Here is a 22540-nt window from a genome sequence, read left to right as displayed (position 1 = left end):
GTTAAAATACAAATGCAAATTTAAATTGGTTGTGGTTTAAAGATGTATGAAGAACAAGAGAAACCATGGGGTGATCACAAAAACATTTAATGAACAGAAAATACAGAATATTATTAGAGTCCAGACTCTGGGGCTCAGGGACAACGATGAGCATTAGTGACCGCCCTTCTTGGGTGGGAACAGGGCGTACTCGACAGCCAGAGCAACGGTGAAGGCAGCAAAGCCCCACTTGAATCCTCTCAGCAGCACATCAGACAGAGTCACAGCACGGGCGAAGCCGCCTGAGTATCTCCAAGCCTCGTTGCTGCAGAGTCGAGAGTGGCGTCGACAGGAGAGAAAGATAGTAGGTCAGGAATAAGATAAGATGACTTAAACGTCCAAAATATCTCATGTAGGTAGAGTACTGACCGTGCCCATGGATCCTTGAGGCCCCTGGCTGCCAGTCTCTGCTTCGTGAACTCCAGTGGCGTTCCCTCCACCTTCCACTGCCGCCAGTCTGGCATGGACATCTTGTTGTGGCCGTGGTCACCTCCCATGCTGAAAACATATAACAGACATATGCGATTATTCATAATAACCTCCCTCATACTATAATTTTTGTTTTAAATTTGAGAAATATAAAGCTGAGTAAAAAACCCTCAGTTAAAGCAAAGTAAAAATACGAGACCTGCAATAATTCAAATTTCTCTTAGTGTAAAGGGTTGTGAACATGTCATTAACATATTGTTTTGTGATCACGTGACATGTTCATTTTGGCCAAAGCTGCAGTAATATTTCTGTCAAGTAAATGTAATCATCTGTGGTAAAAAGCTCATACATAGAAATGTAAAAGATACAGCACTTCATTATACTTTCAAATACATGTTAATGTTCATTGTATAAGCCGAGGCATGAAAACCTATGTCTCTGGTTATACAGTGTTATTACAGGAAGGTGAAGGTATTTAGCTCCTGTCCTTATGAAAGTTAATGTACATGGCTGCAGTATTTTACACTAAAATAAATCATATTCTACAACATAACACCTAATTTTAACCACTAACGTGTCATCATCCTTCGGAGGCCAATTGCTCCAAAACTGCTTAGGATGGTACATGACGATAAGAATAAAGTTTTAAGTTCATCACACAAGAGATATGTTTTATAATAAACGTTGTATTGTTTTAGTATTGGAGAGACCATGGATACAAACCACCGGTTAATCAAACCCTGGTGCAATCAGCCACGTTGAGCCAGCTGTGTTACTGTGTGCCGTTTCTAATAAATACCCAGAAAAGCAACTCGCCGCTGCCTTACGTTGCATAACGTTACCTAAAAGAAAGGCTCCCTCTGAACACTGAACACCGGTAGCATCACGCTAGCTAACCGAGCTATCTCACTGGACAGATACAACTGCAGCATTTGTTCTAAGACGCATTATCCACACTTGCATTGTGTGTTAAGATAGTTGTGTCAGCCATCGTGAACGAGCAACGAAAGATGCGACGCAAATGTCAAGTTGTATCTAGAAGAAACACACTGTACCTGAGCGGTTTGTTGTGACCTCTGTGTTTGGACTAAATGTTTGCGACAGTGAACTTTGTCTTACGGTAACAGTACGGCACAGCGTTTGGGACAAACCAGCCGAGCGTCTCTAAAGGGAGAGGGCCCTCCGGACTTCAGTCTATGGCGCAAACCATTATAAGTGCAGTATATTTAGGCATAGAGTACAACTACGCATTTATTTATTGTTGTAATATCCTTTTGTGCATTTATGAATTGTACGGCGGTAGTTGTTTTAGCATTACGACATAAAGTACAATATTACTCTGTATAGCATATACTTATTATTAACCCGCTTGTTTAATCTTAATATTCGTTATTGTTCAGGATCATGAGCGGTCACTAAATGCCCTTCTAATGTAAATACTATTATGAAATACTTACTATCAATCTGCTGGCAGACTACTGTAATAGTCCATGGACCCATTTAATAACAACAATACTTTGTCTTATATTATCCAAAGATTTTTAATTTTCATATACCAATTTACAAATACATTGGGGAAAAACATTCTACATACATTTCAATAGTTTATGGCAACTAAATCAGACACATAATTACATACAATCGTGTACATGATCTGCAAGAATAAATCACGGTTTTATAACCAGGCTGCGATGTTGTCTGCTTTCTTTGACAGTGCTTGTGGAGCACTCAATGTGATGCTTGTTGGCCTGTGCGTGTGTGTGTGTGTGTGTGTGTGTGTGTGTGTGTGTGTGTGTGTGTGTGTGTGTGTGTGTGTGTGTGTGTGTGTGTGTGTGTGTGTATATGTGTGTGTCTATGTGTGTGTCTATGCGCGTGTCTATGCACTGGGCTCAGACTATGTCACAAAAGTGAATTAGAGTTTGCTTTTTGGGTTGAGCAGGTCCTTCAGAGCGTTGATGTTCTCCCCCTCTGGAGCCTCCGGCCATGCGCTGTGGCCTGGAGAAGAACACACAAAACAACTCGAGAATTTAGTCAACTTTACAGTATGCTGCATAGTTCGTACAGTATATACCGTAAAGACCGAAGTGTGGATCCTCTAGTAGGATAAACCTACTGGGTATCTCCCACATGGAGTGGTACAGACTCTGTCCTGCATCGACCCTCAGGGTGTCTCCGGAGATGTAAGAGGCAGCAGGAGAGAGCAGGAAACATACTGCTGATGAGATCTGAACAGCAAAGCACAATGTTCTATTTATTTTTTAAACAGAACACATCAGTGCAGTCTGACTCTGCAACAAACACACCGGACACACAGCACATGCTCTGTATCTATTGCTCTCAACTACCATATGTGAACCATTAGCATTTTCTATTTAAATTTCTTAATACAGCCTGACACAAGTTATTATTTAGTGTGGGGATTTTTATCATTTTCTAAACAGATGATGTGCATTGAGAATTGAAGGTGTTTTTCCCCCCATATAGCTTGGCCATATCCTAAACATAGTAATCAACAAGACAGATGTTTGTATGTTTACTTTCGCGAGGTGCAGCCTGGACTTTGAATGCACGATCAAGGACTTAGTTAAGCACTTGAAAACATCACAAACAACTGCTATTTTCAAATAGTTCCGCATACGTAATTTTCTTCCAAGGACACATTCATGCATGTTAACAAAGCGTCTCCGAGCTTCACGACCGCCCTTTCCTCTGGGTATCGTGGCCGTCACACACCTCTTCTGGTACTCCCAGCCTCTTTGCGGGGCTAAACGGAACAGACATCTTGAAAAGATCTGGTCCAAGCTCCTTGTAGTTCTCCATCGCAGTTTTGGAAAAGATTGTGCCCTGCAACCAGATAAAATGCACAGATTTGACATTGCTGCACAATTGAAGACCTCCCACACACCGCGGTGACTCGTGGCCTGTACTTACAGGTGCAATGGAGTTCACTCTGACCCCTGAGGCTGCCCACTCGATGGCCAGACTCTTCGTTAAGTTGTCCACTGCTGCTCTGGCTGCCCCTGTGTGGCTGTCAGGGAGCGGACACACTGAGCGTGTCAGTTATGTATGTATGTATGTATGTATGTATATATATATATATACACATACATACATACATACATACATACATACATATATATATATATATATATATATATATATATATATATATATATATATATATGTTAGTGTGTGAATTTGGTGGGTTGTGCTGCTTACGCCATGCCTGGGAAGCCCTTCCACATGTCAGCGATGATGTTGACGATCACACCTCCATGCTGCTTCATCCACGCGGAGTAGACTGTGTGGATGGAACAGCAGCATCAGTCACACGGAGAGAGCTTTAACAACAAAACACACACACACACTGAGCCAGAGTTGGCCGTCGGCGTCTCACCCTGCTGGCAGCAGTGAAACGTTCCCGTCAGGTTGGTGTCTATCACCGCTTTCCAGCCTTTGGAGGACATGTGTTCGACTGGGCTGCTGAACTGACCTCCTCCATTGTTCACCAGAAAGTCTATCCTGCCGTACCGCTTCAGCACCGATGACATGAGCTCCTTCACCTGCAGCAGGGGGGGTCAAAACCACTGACAACATCAACATGGAGTAGTTCCAGAGGCTGAAGGTGTGTGCAGGCCTCATATATGTGTATATATATATATACAGTCTATGGTGCAGGCCCACCTCATCCTCGTTTCGGATGTTACATGGTAGAGGAGTGACACTCGCCGGGCTGGAGGCAGGAATGTTTTGGCTCATCTCCTGAGCTGCTGCCTCCAACCTCTCTGCATTTCTACTGGAGAGCACCACGCTGCAACCTGGAGACAGTAGTCGTCGGCCATTGAAAGTCTGTCCACTTCAAGACATGACTTTTGTTATCCTTATTTTGGTGATGTGATGTGATTATTTGGAATGAGGTCACCACAAGTCAGTGACAAAATGCTTGCTCTTATGTTTTTTAATTTATTTGTACATATGGATGACTCCAAAATAAAGATGCATCGTTAATGCTATCAGGAGTTCCACTGAATGTTCTTGAGAGGAAACCTTTGTTACCAGACACTTTCTTAATCGCCATGTCAGGCCAACACATGAACGTTATTATTCTGTATTTGTTCAGCCAACTTCTGTGTCCCAGGATATTTCTGCTTCCTGCCACGCACTGTACATGTTTTTTGTATTTATTTATTTAAATTATACCTTTAACATACACAGAGAGCCGTTACCAAAACATCGTGTCGCCACAGTGTTTACACAGTTTTAAGGCCTTTGCTGGCCTGAGTCAGCCATGTCTTCCTCTATCTGTGCCGAAGTTCACTCGGTTCTTGCCGTCAGTCAGTCTCACACACACACACACACACACACACACACACACACACACACACACACACACACACACACAGTCTCCAGACCCTAAACCCCGCATCACTCACCCAGCTCCAGCAGCTCCGCAGAGATAGCTTTGCCGATACCGGTCCCGCCACCCGTTACTATTGCAACTTTATGGTTGAATAAACCCGGTCTGAAAACACTGGACACCGCCATACTTGTTTCTTAGCCCGACTCAGGAGGAATGCGCCGTGTGAAAAAAGGGCAACGCTTGCGCCCCCTGCTGGACATTTCACGGAAGTAGATCTCTTTGGTGTTTCGATGCTGCCCTCTTCAGGAATGTAGCGTGAACTGTTTTATTCACAGTTCAGTTTTCTTAATACGATGGAGACGTTTACGTATCTTATTGGCGCAATACATCCGGTGAGAAATATTCTAGAATCAGCTTGTGAAATTATTTCATCTGTTTTTCTTGACTTTGAGAACTTCGTTCATTATTTAGTCACGGTTATGTCACGTGCTTGAACACGTTATTTAAAACCAGATATTCAGTGCTTTAAATGTCTTCAAAAATAAATGTATTGGACAGGTAATTCCTGAAACTAATCAGTCAGATGGCGATTGTTAATTTCCTTCGAGAATCATTTTAGATTCTATATTTTCTAAATCATAGTTTCCAAGTATTTTTTTTCTTCAATATAAAAAATAGTCTTCAATTTCAAAAGTGACATACAATATCCGTTATATTTATGGAACAGTTAATCCTGTATAAACATTTTTCACTACAGACACTGACCACTGCACGAAATACCCAATTTCGCAGCGCCTGCTCAAGTGACAGCGACTTGGGCACCAACCTGCCGATGTGTAATCATGTACATATTGTATTAGGATTTTTTGGAGGTGCGCGTCAGGCTACGGCGTAGGGGTCTGCGTCGACGGCGTAGCTACGTCGATCTGACGGAGAACCATAAACTAGGCTTAAGTATCATATGACCTTCGACTTACATTATGTTGCCTTGTTGATCCTTCAAGTGAGATATAGTCACCCTCTGATCAAGTCAGCAGTATTGTTTAATTTGCTGCGTAATCAAAACAGCCAGAGGGCTCTGTGGCAAAGCAGTGGATTTAAAAATCAAAAGGCTGTCCACAGGTTATAATGCAGCATATTTCCAACCCCTGTATGTATCAGTGTCAACGGGAGTCAATCCATGGATTTTTCATCAGAAAAACTGCTGGTATTTACTACCAAGTGACACCAATGAAAGCAAATCTGTACCCAGGGAAAAGGCACTAGCCAAATTCTGATAAAACGTGCAGGTTGCTGCTAGCTTTACTTCCCTCACCACTATAATAAAAAATAAATAAATAAATGAAACTGCTGTAATATATTAAATGGCTGGTGAAATTTAGATTCCACCAGCTACAAGTGGCACAAAATATATATTCTTTAACACTGGTTGTTTTGATGGTGCAACTTTATTGGCACCCTGAACGTTCTCACTCATGCAGGTTTGGTGAAGTCTCTTCTTGTAGTTAGCACCCAGAAGTTTTGATTTCCCTGCTACATTTTGTAATACAGATGAACAAAGACAAAGAATTCCGCTCCAGACAAGATTTATTTGTGGATGTTGAGGCCATGTCCAGGTGGGTTAAATTATAGAAAAAGTCCCAAATTGGCCAGTGATGGTTTCACTGGTTTACTGGTCCTTCAACTCCTTCAGTCTCCTGATCGCGGACTTGACTGTGACGGCGGACGTTGTGCTGGAAAAGACAAACAAAAACACAATTTAATATGTGAATGCATATTATTGAATATTCCCAACATCCAGTCAGATTCCCCTCCCTTGTTGAAGTGAAGTCTTTCCTTTATTTATGCAGCTGCTTTAGTTATTGGCCAATTTGCATGAAAATTAAATAAAATGTGTGTATACGTTGACATTTTCATTTAGAATCGGAGGATTGGTTTTTCAAATAAACTCTCGTCTCCATGGTAATAACATAATTTGACCAAGGGCAAGCAAAACTTAAAAAGAAAATAGTCTAGTTATGCTTAGAGTCAAGGAACAGTCAAAGAGTATTCAATATTAATGAAAAATCTGGCCAGATGACCTCTAAAAATACATCAGCAAATAGCTGTCCGCCATATTTTATTTCAGAGCACTTAAGAGTTGCTTTATGGTTCTCCGACAGGGTTCAATGCAATAATTTTAGACATTTTGTATTAAGTTAGCACAGCCATCCAATACTTTGGTCTTGCAAGGCTAGGATTTTAATTCAATTAAGCCTTCTACTGGCTTATTTATGAGTCTCCATACATCTAAGTGGACAAATATGACATCCCCTGGACGGTCATCGACTAAGCTCCAATTTTAAATGAGTCAGCTATTCTGGGAAATAAAAGTTCCAACAAAATGCGAGAGAAGAAATGCATTTAGTAGCCGCTGAATCATGTCTCGTATTTACAAAACGGGGAAGGTACTATGTCGTTAACATTTACTTATGTCAGACCATCTGAACGGGACGATTATATTCTTGAGTAACTAGTTTCATAAATTTGGTAAACTGTGTCCAATCACAGCACTGTTAATTGCCCATAAGCTCTGCAAACAGACGTCTTACATGCAGTGTCCGTACCATCTTGCTCTAAACACGGAACCTATTTATTGCACAAACAGGCAACTCACTTACAGAGATAATTTATACACCCCGGATTTGTATTGCATAATATTAACACATTAGACGACATCCAGCCCTTTAGGTGAAATAACAACGTGTAGCCGCTTGCTCCCTGGGTACACCTCCTTTTGTGTCACGATCATTTACTGTCAAACACCACAACACTACCCAGATATGACCCCAGCAGCCGGTCGAGTGGTAGAACTGTAGCAAAGCAAAAATAAACCTACTTGTAAGTCCAGGCGCCTCCAGCCACGGTCTTTCTGCAGGACCCACAATGCCAGATACCAACAGCCCTCCTCTTCATCTTGGTCTGTCAATACACATGTAACACATTAAGTCACAAAACAGCACCGTGCTAGATTTTTTCCCCCTGATACAACACCCATACATGGGTGTCCTACAAATACACAAAACCTGTGCCATTTGCTGTAAGCATAGCCATTGTACCTTCACATCAATAGGCACACTGATTTCTGAATGAGTGAATTAGTCAGGGTTGAGCTTACCTTGCCACAGAAAGAGCAGGTGTATTTAGCGTGCTGGGAGATTTCAATTTTCTTCACCATCTTCCTCAGCGACGCGCCATAACGCGTGCCATATTTACCCACGATCCCCACCTTCTTGGTACGCTTGGCCTGTGAACATAACACAATAAATTGCAAAATCTCCCTTTATTGGCGCGTACAGTTAACGCTTCTGATAAACGCGTTTAAAACCACTGACGCACTTATCGTTTTGTTAGTGATACGGCGGTAGCTTTATAAAGTGTGCCTCGAGTATAATCTAACCCCGCACACAGACAGTCGGGTTCAATATTGTGCAAGCCGAATGTATTGTGATCACATTCCGTCCCAACACATGTTTAACTCAGTTTAACTATACAACCAGGGTGAATGAGATTTTCACCAGTGGGCTAACCGGGTTCAGCTAACTTTAGCATCCATGAGCTTCCTCTGGACGGGAGCTAACGTGAACACAGTTCAACTCTGGTCCACGTTCGGAGACGACAAAACGAGAATGCGACATGAAGCAAGTCATGTTTTACTGTAAAACCGACTTTAGCGGCCGACAGTACGCTAATATAACTAACCGCCTTGTACCCGGGCTTATTGGGTAACTTGTAGCAATGGTGTCAGCCATTTCTGTCTCACTGGGACATGAAAACATCGTTTTAACTGTTGAAATAATCACAAAATAGACACAAATAATGGTTGTGTCTAATAAACAAGGACGTCAACTAGCCCCCAAATATGTGATTATATCATTTATAGCACATGAATTCTTAGATTGATACGGATTTGGAATGGGACATTCTGGGCTCACCATCGTTTCAGTGGAGACGTAGGTCCAAAGAGGGATTGCTTAGCGCGCATGCGCGATTTACCCTGTCGGTTTACGGTGCATTGTGGGACTTTGAGTTTTGATAGTACTACATACAAATAAAAATACTGTTTATCTTTTACACCGTATAAAATACAACAGACTCCTACAAAGTAGCAGTAAGTATTGCTGTTAAATATGTTTAACAAAACGTACGCAATAATGAAAACGGAAATGGCTGTAACTAAGGACGCCTTAGTGGTTACGCGCATGCGTATTCGTGTGGTGTAAACGACATCCTTGCTGCTGAGTTGAAATGTTTGTCCACTTAGCCTGTAATAATGGAGGTTTTGCTGTTTGTGAACAGATAGTGTATTAAAATATCCGCTCTTGACAGCTATGTTAGTGGATATGCCATGAAGCTAACACGGAAGCAGGTTCTCGCGAAGGCTAAGGCCTCCGACTTGGAAAGCGTGAAGAAATTGAACTGCTGGTAAGTGTGGCAATTTTAGCTTCACAGTTACCAGTCACTTTAGTTGCTTTTTGGTTAACGTGACATGCTGATGGCTTGTTATGCATACCTCGCATTTATGATAACGTCACGTTACATGTCTTTTTGCAGGGGATGCAACCTGACTGATGTGAGTAGTCTGTAGACATCTTTGTTTGGTTTGACAATTCATGCTCAGATTGACTTTATTATGGTTTATTAATTGTAATTTAGGTTGCATGCATGTACTTATGCAGACGTTTGCAATAATACAAGTGTTCCCTTTACACTCTTTCTTTCCAGATTTCTATCTTCTCTCAAATGGCCAACATTGAGGTGCTGACACTGAGGTTGGTCTATTTAAATTTGCTCTTTGACATGTTCACGTTTGACACCGGGACATTTGCACCCGACCATTAGAGATGATTGACCAATCCTGGCTGTGGTGTTCTCCCTTTTCTCTGCAGTGTCAATGGCATCTTGTCTCTCTCTCCTCTGGCTGGCTGTCTGTCTCTATGTGAGCTCTACCTGAGGAGGAACAAGATTCCCTCACTTGCTGAGCTCTCATATCTGCGTCCGTTGACGCGTCTCAGGGTGCTCTGGCTGGCAGAGAACCCCTGTTGTGGAACCAACTCCAGCCAGTATCGCCTCACTGTACTGCGTTGCCTTCCTCGGCTCCAGAAGCTCGACAACCAAGGCGAGTGTGCTGAGTGTATGCGACTGTACGAAACATTATTTGCACCCACAATTGGAAAAAAGACATTCAAATGATTGCGTTGACTGGAGCCAAACTCTGCACAGACTTTGGTGTGACCTCAGAGATTACATGGGCGATGGAATCATAAATAATTGTGATAAAGACTCTGTTGTTTTACGTGTGTTTGCAGTAGTGACAGAGGATGAGCTTGCACTTGCTCTCATGGAGGGCGAAGAGGTCACCACCCCCCCAGACAGTGTCCAAAAGCAGCTCTCCACCAACGGACTGCCAGATGCAGAGACGGAGAATGACCCTCTTAACTACAACATGGAAGAGACCAAGTAAGTCTTGTGATTACAAGGAAGTAGAACATGTATTGGTCAAAGTTAATCTCTCCAGGTAATGAAGGAATATTGAGAACAAAACATGTCTATCTTGAATTTCGTTTCCAGCAAAATCAGAGAAGAGTTGGGGATGAAACTCCTCTCCAGAGACAAGTTCCCCTCCCTTTCTTCTCCAGCAACCAGAGAGAACAAACCACCAATGAAAAAGGTACCCTCTTAGATCTGAACATTGCTTCCTAGAACTCAAAACGTTGGAATGTACTTTAAAAAATGTCATATTTCTTATTTTATTAATTTCAGCCAATAAATGAGAACCTTAATTGTATTTTCAGACGCACACTCTCGATGCAGTTTTGCTGCTGCTGAAGGACTTGGAGGAAGAGGAGCTTCACATCGTACACACAGCCACCCAAAACAGACTCCAGACTTACACGCTGGACTCAGAAATGCAAACAGATTCACTGCAGACACAGAAAACTGTTGACATCCAACACTGAAGCGCTTCATAGCGTGCACTCGTGGGCCCAACAACTTCCTTCCTCCATCCCATTTTCTGATCACAGACAGGATCCAAAACCCCCCTTTTCACTCGTTACTTTCCGATTACAATATGCATGGCATGTGATGAAGTTTCACCAACCGTTACAGTTTTCACATGTGAAGGAGTACTGAATAAGTTCTCTGGCTTTCTTCTTTTTATTTTTTTCATAGCAGCATGCCTACCTGCCTTGTACAAACAAAAGAATGTACGTTTTGCTTAATGTAAATCTATTTCTTGAAGTAAAGAGATGAAATTGCAATAAGACATTTACTCTCAAGTGTTGATTTGAATTACAGATGTTAGCTTTAAAAATGTACACATCAAAACACAAGACGTGAATGTCACAGAGCTATGGTGGGGTATTTTCTGACAAGTGAAAACATTTCACCAATAATTAGAAAGTAAGTCGGTGGATGAACTACAAGCGATACATGTCAGCCTTTCTTTCTCAGTCGCCCTCTTCGTTCTCCAGGAAGTCCATCAACGTGCTCGCGTCCACTGCAACGACCAAGTACTCCACTCCGTCTGCACCCTGGAGAATAAATGGGGAATACATGTTAAGTGAAGGACACTTCAGTCTGCAGATAGCTACGACACTGAACGAGGGTTTGGAAATTCTAAAGGGAAACAGGACTCCACCTTGCGTGTGCGTATCAGTTTGTGGTCTCTGAACTCAGTCAGCTGAGTCCTCAGTGTGAGGTCAGAGTTCACCAAGAACGCCTCTCGACAACGCTGGTAGAAATCTTGGAAGGACAATCCTGCTCACCGTGACGGGGAAAATATAATAATCATAAAGCTACAAATGCACGTTTTAGGGAAAGACCAGTACAGCATTTTGACACGTTATGTTTGCGTGTACCTGTGTATGAAGGGTTATCTTTGTTTTCCAGCTGGAAGTTCACCAACAGTTTGAAAATTCCTCTGCAAAAAGAAAGGACATGGAGCCACGAACGACTTCAGTAATTCATGAATTACTTCACAGCTGTGACAGTAAACCATGTCAAGGTGTACGTGGTACCTTGCATTGGGTGTCAAGCTGCGCAGCACATGTGTAAGGGAGGACAGAGCGAGAGCGCCGGTCTGCTGCACTAGGAGCGAGTTTTCGTACGACGTTTCCTCTGCGTAGTGCTGGAAGGTCACACACTCCCACCACAACCAGTTAAATTGGCTCTGCTTAAACTGGTCCCACACTGGAAACACAGGGGGATTCAGTTCCAAGAATACGTTTCACTATCATCAACATGGCAGTACAGTCGCACACAAACACCCACCCATTGGAGCGTTTATGTGGTCTAAAGACGCCACCAAATGCAGGTTGGGCAGTGATGCCAGCTGCCCCAGTGCACTCTGGGTCTTCTCTCCTCGCAGCATTGGTCCGTCTATATTATGGATCAGTAGGTACACGTGGAGATCTGGGCCTGCAAGGACATGGTTTAAATTATAAAAATTTCCCAAGCTTAAGATGGAGACAATGGACAGACGCACTCACTGTCTTTAAGGGTCTGAGTGACGTACTGGATCTGGTCCGAGGGTGTCCGGAAACTTCCCTGATGCTCTAGCACCTCACATGTCAGAGCATTTAAAATCTGCAACGAAAGCATCAACGGAAAAAAACGATCTTGATCTATATGGCTCAAACTCAACAATGTGTCAAGTCTGTGTCACTCATAGGACGTGAAGCTTAAAGCTGGGTCATTAACAATGGTTTCATTTTTAAGTCAGGAAGTAATTTCCTCAAACAGCTGAACACTAGTTTCTGGAAGATGTTACTCAAACAGGAGTATTTTCATCTCTAGTTTAATACACATTTGATGTGAGTATTTTCTTCTGCAAGACAGTGTGTTTGGGGTTGTTTCAAAAATATACTTTGGCCCCTGTGTTCGTCGTCGTGCAACTGTGTGGCTCACTGACGGGGTTTTAAGAGTTTTTGAACAACAATGGAGCACAGAAGAATAAGATATATCAGTCTTTGGGGACACAAACGGTACTTATAAGTAGGATACGTGCACTGCAGATTTTGGTCTTTTCAGTTGAATTTTTTATATAGACTGTGCCAATAAATCATTTTAAAGTGGAAGAAATTCTTCAGTGTATACTGACTGATTTAAGAGTGATGGAGGGGAAGAATCCGTTGACCACGAGGTGGATTTCTTGAGCCAAATGAGACACACGGAAGTCCTCCAGCAGAGACTTTTTGCTGCCCAAACCGTAAACCAGAACACTGAATCCCAACCTGCACAAGCAAACACAGAGACACTTTTTGTCTTGTACTGTATTTCCAACACTACAACAAAAAAAGCACAGATTAAAGAAAGTGCAAACCACACTCACTGTAACTGTAACATCCATTTGCTAAAGTGCGTTCGGTGTTTGCTGTGGAGCTGCTGGATCTCTTTCGAGCAGCAGGACGGTTTTCCTTCTAAAAGCTGGACCAAAGTCTCCTGCGAAACAGAAAATAAGGAATTGCGTCAGTGACACGGGAGCACAGCACGTTTAATACATTTAGACTACTGGCGGTCATATACTGACCCGGTCAAGTTTAGGGGTGTGTAACCGCTGCAGGGTGCGGTCCGATGTCAAGACCTTTGAACTGCCATGGGCTTCAAAATACTCCTCGACCATACTGGGCTGATTCGGGGCTTCCGATGTGGTCTTGCTCTTCTTGGCAGGAGTCTTGTAGAGCGCTGCAGATGAACCTTTACTGGGCGTTCTTAGAGTCTTCAAGTTCTCCTTATCTTCTTTCTTTACTTTCGTCTCCTCCTCCATCACATTGTCCTCCTCGTCCTCCTTGTCCTCGTCCCCTCCCGAGTCGGAGGACGAAAGCTCACTATCGCTGTCTGACCGAATGCTGGGAGCTGAGAGCATCAAACAGCTTAGCAAAAGTCTAACTTTCGACATATACGACTGTAACGCCAAGAGATTCCACCTCCATCGTCACACTCACTTGTCATTCTCTTCCTGAGCCTGTGGGGTGTCGTGGAGACAAACTGAACCTTCTTGCTCTGTCATGCAAAAAGCAGAGGCAGCACTGAGAATACAACATCTCTGACACTGCAGCAAAGCTGCCTGAAAAACAGCTTACAGAAACATGGCAACTTCATCAAGGAATGGTTGCTGGATGCAATATTTTGTGTATATGAGAGCAAACAAATTCCCTTAGAGACTCACCCTCTGTGGTGTCCTGCTTCCTCCTCTGTGGTCTAGGGAGACAGAATACAGATAGTTTTATTCAAATGGATACAGGAAAGGATGCAAAAAAAATAAGGAAAGTGTGCTGAACTCACTGCCCCCTTTTCGGGTGGGAGTCGAGGGTTCAATGTTGGGGCTTGTGCTGAAGGTCACACTTTTCCCAGCAGTCCGAGCCAATTCACTTGCTATTTGTAAAAAAAAAAACAACAACAAAAAACACACACCACAAAAAAGTGTGTAATATATTGTACAAAGATAATAATAATATATATGACACACCGTATAACAGAAGAGGATGAAGGCTCTCACCAGTCTGGGCCATGCTGTGTCCACGTTTGGCTTTCTGAAAGGTGAAAATGGAGGACCCAGCCACTCTGTACATACCCTCCTCATCTTCTGCAAAACAAAAAAGGAAAATGATGTAACCGACATGTAACCGACATGTAATGACGCAAAGTGGTCAGCAGCAATTAGCACAACAGCCTTGTACTAATTCCGGCTGCACCATGAGGAAAAGGGGCTTGTGTGTTGATTGCATCAGTCCTAAAAAATATGATATGTTACGACAATGTATATAAATTCAGTTCACTCTTGTTGATGTAAATGGGTGGGGGGGTCAAAATACCCTATAGGAAGCACATCTAAGTGTAACACTATAGAAATAAACAACAAAATAAACACTAAGACGGTTTCAACCCACACAACCACTATAACCTGACTATGAAGAAAGGATGTATAGCTGGGTGTACCTAATAAAATGCATACTAAATGGAAGCTAGGTATTGTTTTGCATAATTTAGCAGCAGATTGAATAACAGTAACAAAAAAAAAAAAGATTGGACAAGGTTTCTTCTCCTCAACACAGCAGGTGTTCAAGAACATGCAGCTGTCTCCCTCACCTCCTGCGTGGTCTGCACCCAGAGCTTGGACATAGTTCTGCTCATCAAGGACTCCGGTTTCGTCCCCATCATGTTCTGTTTCCTCTCTGACTGGTCGACCGGCTGAGCCCTTAAACGTCACCATCTTCTGCACAGACCCACTGTTGCTCTGCACACCTGTTGAGTTGTGCATAGAGACAGACAGACAGGCAGCTGGTGAGACGTAGTGGCGAGCGAAGACCTGCTCGGAGCCCCAAACATTCAAGCAGGAGAAAGGAAGAGACGGCGGGTCCACGTACCCTCCTGTTTGTCCACGATGTGCTCCAGAGCATCTCCGTCCCCGATGAACTTCACCTCCAACGCGCTCATGGTGACTACAGGGAGAGAGGACACACGGTGTGACAGCAGCGAGCTGAAAGCTAACTAACGTCACTCAGCGGGCTCTTTAAAAACGACAGTTTAGTTCGGCTCCATCCGTCACGGTAACGCAACGTTAGCGGACAGTGCGGTGCGGGGTAACGCTAAGTTGGTCTCCCGGTGGACGGTCGGCCGCAATGACAGCAACTGCGCACTGGACGTCTCCAGGAAAAAGTGCAGCAGAACCCAAATGCGTCTAAATTACGGCAACTTACCAGATAATGAGTCAGTATCGCACGAGGAAGATGTAATCAAAACTTTGTATGAACTGAAAGCAACACTGTGCTATGACAACTTCCCGCGCCAGCCTACTGAAGTTTTGAAACCACGTGACCGGTGAGAGGTCATCTGGTGGCCAATCAGAACGTTAGCTTCAATAAAACCACATCTCCCAAGATGCACTTAGCACAACCTCCTCGCTTTTGAGACAGTTTTATGATTGTTGGAAATGATAACAATAATAATAATATAACGTATTAATAATGGCATTGAACCTGTGATAATTAATGTTAATCAAGTTGTAGTCAAATTATCATTATGACACCTATTTTAGAAATGTGCAAGACAAAATAGGTAGATGTAACTTTATAGGGATTTTATTTAGTCAGAAAAAAAGTAAATCACCATCATTATTATTCAAGAGAGGCTGTGTGAGTCACTGTACACTTTGCCCATAAAAGCTTATCATGAAGGATCATTTATTATGAACTCACTTCAACAGGTTAATGATCAATATACTTATATACTGATTATCCATATGTCCGTCATGTAGTTACCAGCGCCTGCTGCAGTACACACTTTGAGCAAAGTGTCTCTCTTTTTCAGTAATTACATTTAGAGACAATACAACACTGAAGATTGTGCAAAAAAAATCGAGATTGAAAAATGAATTAACACTCCTGAAAGCAGATTTTATTTGTGGTTATTGTTTCAGACTTCCATCGAGCGCTCAAATACTGACTCCTTTCAAAAACACAGCTCGGTGGCTTTAATTAAATGATGAGATGTTACAACATAGTCCAAAAGCTTTTTTTTCTTCTTTTTTTATCTTCATATACAACATTTGGAGAATAGGATTACAAAAGTAGTACATAGTGGTTTTGGAATACCTCTACGCTTACATTTTGGAATAAACAAAGACAGGAGTTGCTCCAAGAATTCCTTTAACACGTGTTCACCACCCGCGTGTCGGCGTCCACTTCCCCAGCAGACGGCCCTCAGAGTGCACATAGTACACAGGGTGCATCGCGGCACTTGCACACGACTGTAAAATGAACAGAAACAGGGTCAAACAAGAGTTGAGTGACACAGATGAAGCTGACAGCAGTGCCCTTCGCTCCACATTGAACTGTACTAACATGATAGGGGATCAGTGTGAGCAGAGAGCCCAGGGGGTATTTGCCGTAGTCCAGCGGTCCCAAGATGGGCTCCACTCTACCGTGCTCCTGGGTCATAGATAACAACCTGGGGGGGGGAGATATATTTCATCAGAACTTCCGTCACACTTGAGTTAAGTAAGATTGGAGACAAGAGGAGGTAACTTTACTTGAGGTTTGGGTGTCCTTCAATCACAGCATATCCAGTGGGAAGTTTTCCGGCTCCGTCTAGACTGAGAGCATTGACCAAAAATGTGTTTAAAGAAAATATGAAAACGATAGCAGCAACAATGGTATAAAAAGAAAGAAGAATACATTTAGTGGTGATTAAATGTATCTGCTCCAGATGGGGAGTGTCATAGGTCAATTGAGAGGAAATCAATTTAAAATAATAAATTTGCCCCTAGACTCCTTCCCCTGGGGCCATTTAAGTATACAACATTAAGGACTATGTCAGATTCAAACGGTAAGCAGGTAAACATCCATTCTGCAACCACAGTACAGGGTAAACAATATTTAGGGAGGTACCTGAGTCCGCTCCAGCCGCAGTCGATCAAGAGCTGGTTCCTGTGAGGACAGTGTCCAATGACTCTCGTCAAAACCCTCACAGCCACATCCTCCAGACGGCACGAGCCGATCACAGACTGCTGCACGTCTGAACGACAGCCACAAAAACAACAAAAGAGAACCGGATTCATCTGCTGAAAAAACAGCATAAACTAACCAGTGCACTGATGCAACTGCAACTACATCCACACACACACACACACACACACACACACACACACACACACACACACACACACACCATAGAAGCCATAGTTTCCAGGATGCACCTCGCTGAGCTTCGCCATGTCTTTGACTGGGTGACTACAGGATGGGGTGGAGCCAATGCTGGACTTACAGGTGATGCCGGCTGCCTTCAGTCTGCCAGAGGACAAAACCAGAAAAGTTTACAGAATGATTCTATGAAGACATACAATGTATGTATGCCATTCAAAAATATTGAATACATTTTGATTGAATATTGACTTTTATAAAAAAAGTAAAAGTGTACCTGGCAAAACATTGCTTGCGTTTGAATCATTCTCTGTAAATATGATTTTTTTTTTACATACTTTTCCATGAACTGCAGAGTCAAGTCGGTGGTTTCCTGCGCGACAGCCTGTATTTGCTCCACTCCTCTGCAGTTATAGGTGTTCCCACAGTGAGCATACACTCCTGTGAGCTCCACGCCCTCCGTCTCGTTGACAGCTAGAGCCAAACGGAGCGCCTCCGGTTCCGAGTGCAGGACGCCAGCTAAGGCAAAGAGCAAACGGGAGATCACCAGGTACTTGACTTTCAGCAGCCGACAACGAGCTGTGTCCTGGTTTCCGTGCACATTCACCTCTCCCGTTGCCACAGTCGAGTTTGAGCCACACGCGCCACAGCCGCCCGTCTTTCAGAGGCCTCTTTATGAGCTGGTCAAGAGCATGAGGATGATCCAGTAAAACTTGGAAGAGATCCAGCCTCTCTGACAGTGCCGCACAGCGCTCCACCTATGAGCACACACACAGACATAAGTTAGGGCGATTATTTGGTGCATTGTTGGGCGGAGAGACCTAAACAAAATATAAAAGCTATCAGAAATGATATCAGATTTATGTTAAACACACTGACCGGCATACTAGGCAGAACATCAAATCAATCACCATTAATGCTTCATGTTCCAGGGCCAAGCGATTGTGCATGCTTGCTCACTGGTGCATTTGCATACAACAGAGCTCACATTAATTACATTTCATTAATTTGTTCCACTTGTTTTTCCTGCTATGACAAGTAATGTCTGTTGTGAAATTTGATGCGATACAATACTTGTTCATAAAGTATGTACTACATACTAGAGGTCTTACAGTAGAATACTGTTGTTAGTGTGCGAGGAATCAATTCAACCATTTGAAATAATGCGAATTGTGAAAATGTGATTCCCTACATTTGTTATTAAATCTATTGTTTTCCAAGATCTACATGAAGCGGTTTCACGACCACCTGCAAGTTATTTTAATAAGATACAGTTTTAGATATTGTCACTTTTCACATCTTCAAAACATAACTTCTCTAAAACTTTTAAGCGTGTGAGTTGAGAGGACCTTATCGAAGGGAAGAGAGTATGCGTAAAGGATGTCATCAAATCCGTGGTCGGCATAGAAACAGGCCTCGGCCAGTGTGGAAACCACAATGCACCTCCGTGATCCACCCGTCAAAATGTCAGCACACTCACTACACATGAACACAAATACACAGACACAGACCATGTCAATATCTCTTATATAAATGGAACAAAAATAAGGCACATAGTGAATACATTTGTGACTTCCAGGATGGACTATTCACGTCCCTATTATCCGTCAGCTCCAATAACTCTCTTAAGATTACAGTTGATCCCCAATTCTGTGGTCCATGTACTGACCAGAGAAAAGAGATATTTATCCCATATAAGCTTCTCTCTACTGGCTCCCTGTAAATCCATGATATTGTTTGAAAAACTTCTCCTCACCTACAAAGCCCAAAATGGTCAGCTAATCAAGCACCTCTCCTCTTACTGAGTGATTATGATGCATTTTTGTGCATTCTAATCTCACAGGTTGCATGACTGCTCTTGTTGCCGTGGTTCTGCTTCATGCCCACTGCTACTTTTATTATTAGTCCTATTTCTACCATTGTTGTGGTTGCTTTTGTCATCATCACTGTTGCTGAGCATATCTGTGTCCCTTTCTCTCTCAATCCAACCTGTCAATGCAGATGGCCTCCCAACCTTTAGCCCAGCTCTATTTGAGGTTTCTTACCATCGAAGGGGAATTTTTTTCTCATGGGGGGAATGTTGGATTTCCGTGAATTAATTAGTACAATCTAGACCTGCTCTACATGAGAAGCACCACCAGATAACTTTGGTTGTGATTTGCCGCTACATAAATAAATTAACAATAATTCAGATTTGTATCAAGGCATTGCGTGAGTGTGTATCTGCGTGTCTGTATTCATACAGGGTTTTGTGAGTCTTCATGTGTGGCCGAAGCTGGACCCCCAAATTCTCACAGCGTTTAATCATCCTCTCTGCATTTCTCTTCACTTTGTCCAGATCCACCACCAGAGCAGGGGTACACACTCCCTCCATACTGGCAGCACTGGAACAACACACACAGACACACACAGCAATTACATTATTGTGCATGACTACCTTCAACTTAAAAACTAGTGACAATGACACTATTCATATGAAAACAAACACACATATATATATATATATATATATATATATATATATATATATATATATATATATATATATATATATATATATATATATATATATTGTAGCGTCCACACTCACGACTCGTAGACCGCTGGTTGCCTTGCAATGCAGGTTTATTCATGTAACTGTCAACAACGCTGGCGAGACTCATGTATATCCACACCGAAGCTACAAAACAGCTAACAAGCACCGTTGCTACTTGACTACTCGTCTCACACACTTGACCGTCCCGTTTCCCGACAGGTCAACACCCTGCCTCCCCTCTGCTCCACCAATCACAGGGCCACAACCCAACCAACATGCACACTGCCTCCCCATGATTGGCCGGAGAGAGCGCGAGGTGATGAGCGACCCCTCCCCACTGCCAGGCACCAGTATATACTGAAAAATACTAATATATATATATATATATATATATATATATATATATATATATATATATATATATATATATATATATATATATATATATATATATATATATAAACAAATGACACCAGCACACATAGTCTACTCTAGACTCTACTGGTACTTTCCCTCCCCAAAATATCATTTTGCAACAGTGCTGCGTGATATAAAGACCTTTGAACTTCGAAACCTGAGTCCGGTAAAGTTGGAAAGAGATTCACAGATTCGGACTTCCAGGATCAATAACTCTTTCGCTAAACGGTGTTAAAACACAAACGATACCTCTCTGTAGTCGTAGTGATGCAGACAACAAGCTACAACCTTCATTTTATAAAAACGGGTCGTTCTCCGAGCTGTACGATAACATTGGTCTCAATGTGCAGCCGGCTGTGAGACGAGTGCGGGCAGGGGCGCAGGGACCGTCTGCAAAGTGCAATGCAGAAAATACATACTACAAAAATAATCGATGACTTCACTATTATGAATTGTAGCATTGCCAAAATAATTTCATACACCAATGGGCTTCCCCTTGGTGTATTACAGTTGTTATTTTGAAGAAATATGATTTCTATGAATTTCTATTAATATTTAATTAATATTAATATTCAATAGGGTCACAGTAATACAGTTTAAAAAGACAAACATAATTTCCTATATCATTGGGCTCCCCCTTATTGCACTACAGTTGTTCTTTTGAAGAAATATAATTTCTATGATTTTTTAATAATATTTTTTAATTATTAATGTATGACATGATTTTTGTCTTTTTAAACTGTATTACTGTGATGCTATTGCATATTAATATTAATTAAATATTAATAAATATTATTAAAAAAATCATAGAAATATATGATATTCTTCAAAAGAACAACTGTAGTGCAACAAGGGTTGAGCCCAATGATGTATGACATGATTTTTGTCTTTTTAAACTGTATTACTGTGACGCTATAGCATATTAATTGCAATTAAATATTAATAAAAAAAATCATAAAAAAACAAAGAAATTATATTTCTTCAAAAGGACAACTGTAGTACAACAAGGGGGAGCCCACTGATGTAGGACATTATTTTTGTCTTTTTAAACTGTATTACTGTGACGCTATTGCATATTAATATTAACTAAATATTAATAAATGTTACTAAAAAAACATATAAATTATATTTCTTCAAAAGGACAACTGTAGTACACCAAGGGGGAACCCACTGATGTAGGAAATGATTTTTGTCTTTTTAAACTGTATTACTGTGACGCTATATCATATTAATTTTAATTAAATATTAATAAATATTAATAAAAAATCATATAAATTATATTTCTTCAAAAGGACAACTGTAGTACATCAAGGGGGAGCCCACTGATCTAGGACATGATTTGTGTCTTTTTAAACTGTATCACTGTGACGCTACATCATATTAATATTAATTCAATATTAATAAATATTAACAGAAAATCATAGAAATTATATTTCTTCAAAATAACAACTGTAGTACAACAAGGAGGGGGGGGGGGGGGATTATGTAGGACATGATTTTGGCAATGCTACAATTCATAATAGTGAAGTCATTGAATATTTTTGTAGTATGTATTTTCTGCATTGCACTTTGCAGACAGTCCCTGCGTCCCTGCGCGCACTCGTCTCACAGCCGGCTGCACATTGAGACCAATGTTATCCGTACAGCTCGGAGAACGACCCGTTTTTATAAAATGAAGGTTGTAGCTTGTTATCTGCATCACTACGATTACAGAGAGGTATCGTTTGTGTTGTAACACCGTTTAGCGAAAGAGTTATTGATCCGGGAAGTCCGAATCTGTGAATAGGCTCGTTCGTTAGAGCATATGCAGCCTATTTTCTTTCCAACTTTACCGGACTCGAAACCTGAGAGAACAACCTTTACTTTCCACTCCCGATTTATCGACCTTTTTCATTTTTCAACACGTCTAAACGAATATGAATAGTAGACAATGCATGAGCTAAGCATTTATATCGACAGATGACTTACCGTTTGGCAGTGATTCTCGCCCCAAGTGAACTGCGCCTCGCTTGGAAAACAGACGAGAGCAGGCGGAAGAAGCAGAGGGCGTCAAGTCAGATCAAGTCGGGATCAAAT

General features: G+C 42.0%; 6 protein-coding genes across 7 annotated transcripts; 1 reads left to right on the top strand and 5 right to left on the bottom strand.

Annotated features, from left to right (window-relative positions):
* Positions 1-68: 68 nt before the first annotated feature.
* On the bottom strand, positions 69-1566 carry ndufb3 (NADH:ubiquinone oxidoreductase subunit B3). Its single transcript, XM_079230054.1, has 3 exons — positions 1524-1566; positions 409-537; positions 69-304 (listed from the first exon to the last, which is right to left on the bottom strand). Exons 2-3 carry the CDS (start codon positions 534-536, stop codon positions 154-156), a joined length of 279 nt encoding a protein of 92 aa, XP_079086180.1. The 5' UTR covers position 537; positions 1524-1566; the 3' UTR covers positions 69-153.
* Positions 1567-2013: 447 nt separating this feature from the next.
* pecr (peroxisomal trans-2-enoyl-CoA reductase) lies at positions 2014-5013 on the bottom strand (the record flags this gene model as incomplete). Of its 2 annotated transcripts, XM_079214730.1 has the most annotated exons (8): positions 2014-2463; positions 2582-2693; positions 3202-3312; positions 3400-3496; positions 3688-3769; positions 3866-4031; positions 4153-4286; positions 4902-5013. In XM_079214730.1, the coding sequence occupies 8 exons, from the start codon at positions 5011-5013 to the stop codon at positions 2381-2383; spliced, it is 897 nt and encodes a 298-aa protein (XP_079070856.1). In that variant the 3' UTR covers positions 2014-2380. The 2 variants fall into 2 exon arrangements, with proteins under 2 accessions (XP_079070856.1, XP_079070855.1); XM_079214729.1 differs by lacking the exon at positions 4902-5013 and having other exon boundaries at positions 2540-2693; positions 4153-4236.
* Positions 5014-6397: 1384 nt separating this feature from the next.
* Positions 6398-8836, bottom strand: rpl37a (ribosomal protein L37a). Its single transcript, XM_079217331.1, has 4 exons — positions 8803-8836; positions 7986-8114; positions 7707-7789; positions 6398-6561 (listed from the first exon to the last, which is right to left on the bottom strand). Exons 1-4 carry the CDS (start codon positions 8803-8805, stop codon positions 6498-6500), a joined length of 279 nt encoding a protein of 92 aa, XP_079073457.1. The 5' UTR covers positions 8806-8836; the 3' UTR covers positions 6398-6497.
* A 379-nt stretch (positions 8837-9215) lies between these two features.
* Positions 9216-10828, top strand: cfap410 (cilia and flagella associated protein 410; the record flags this gene model as incomplete). Its single annotated transcript, XM_079225791.1, has 7 exons — positions 9216-9292; positions 9422-9440; positions 9593-9639; positions 9757-9992; positions 10177-10327; positions 10439-10538; positions 10663-10828. The coding sequence occupies 7 exons, from the start codon at positions 9216-9218 to the stop codon at positions 10825-10827; spliced, it is 795 nt and encodes a 264-aa protein (XP_079081917.1). The 3' UTR covers position 10828.
* Positions 10829-11267: 439 nt separating this feature from the next.
* Positions 11268-15307, bottom strand: orc2 (origin recognition complex, subunit 2; the record flags this gene model as incomplete). Its single annotated transcript, XM_079225780.1, has 15 exons — positions 11268-11403; positions 11511-11629; positions 11731-11792; positions 11890-12061; positions 12143-12289; positions 12361-12457; positions 12972-13104; positions 13203-13312; positions 13401-13726; positions 13816-13873; positions 14040-14071; positions 14156-14245; positions 14370-14456; positions 14960-15115; positions 15238-15307. 15 exons carry the CDS (start codon positions 15305-15307, stop codon positions 11320-11322), a joined length of 1743 nt encoding a protein of 580 aa, XP_079081906.1. The 3' UTR covers positions 11268-11319.
* A 628-nt stretch (positions 15308-15935) lies between these two features.
* LOC306738719 (D-serine dehydratase) lies at positions 15936-22469 on the bottom strand. Its single transcript, XM_079220614.1, has 10 exons — positions 22433-22469; positions 19755-19895; positions 18861-18990; positions 18119-18269; positions 17850-18030; positions 17540-17658; positions 17260-17386; positions 16902-16964; positions 16714-16819; positions 15936-16619 (listed from the first exon to the last, which is right to left on the bottom strand). The coding sequence occupies exons 2-10, from the start codon at positions 19883-19885 to the stop codon at positions 16530-16532; spliced, it is 1098 nt and encodes a 365-aa protein (XP_079076740.1). The 5' UTR covers positions 19886-19895; positions 22433-22469; the 3' UTR covers positions 15936-16529.
* Between the last annotated feature and the right edge of the window lie 71 nt (positions 22470-22540).

This window comes from Taurulus bubalis, assembly GCF_910589615.1.
Source record: "Taurulus bubalis genome assembly, chromosome: 1".
Taxonomy (NCBI): Eukaryota; Metazoa; Chordata; class Actinopteri; order Perciformes; family Cottidae; genus Taurulus; species Taurulus bubalis.
This window is presented reverse-complemented; position numbering and strand designations above follow the sequence as displayed.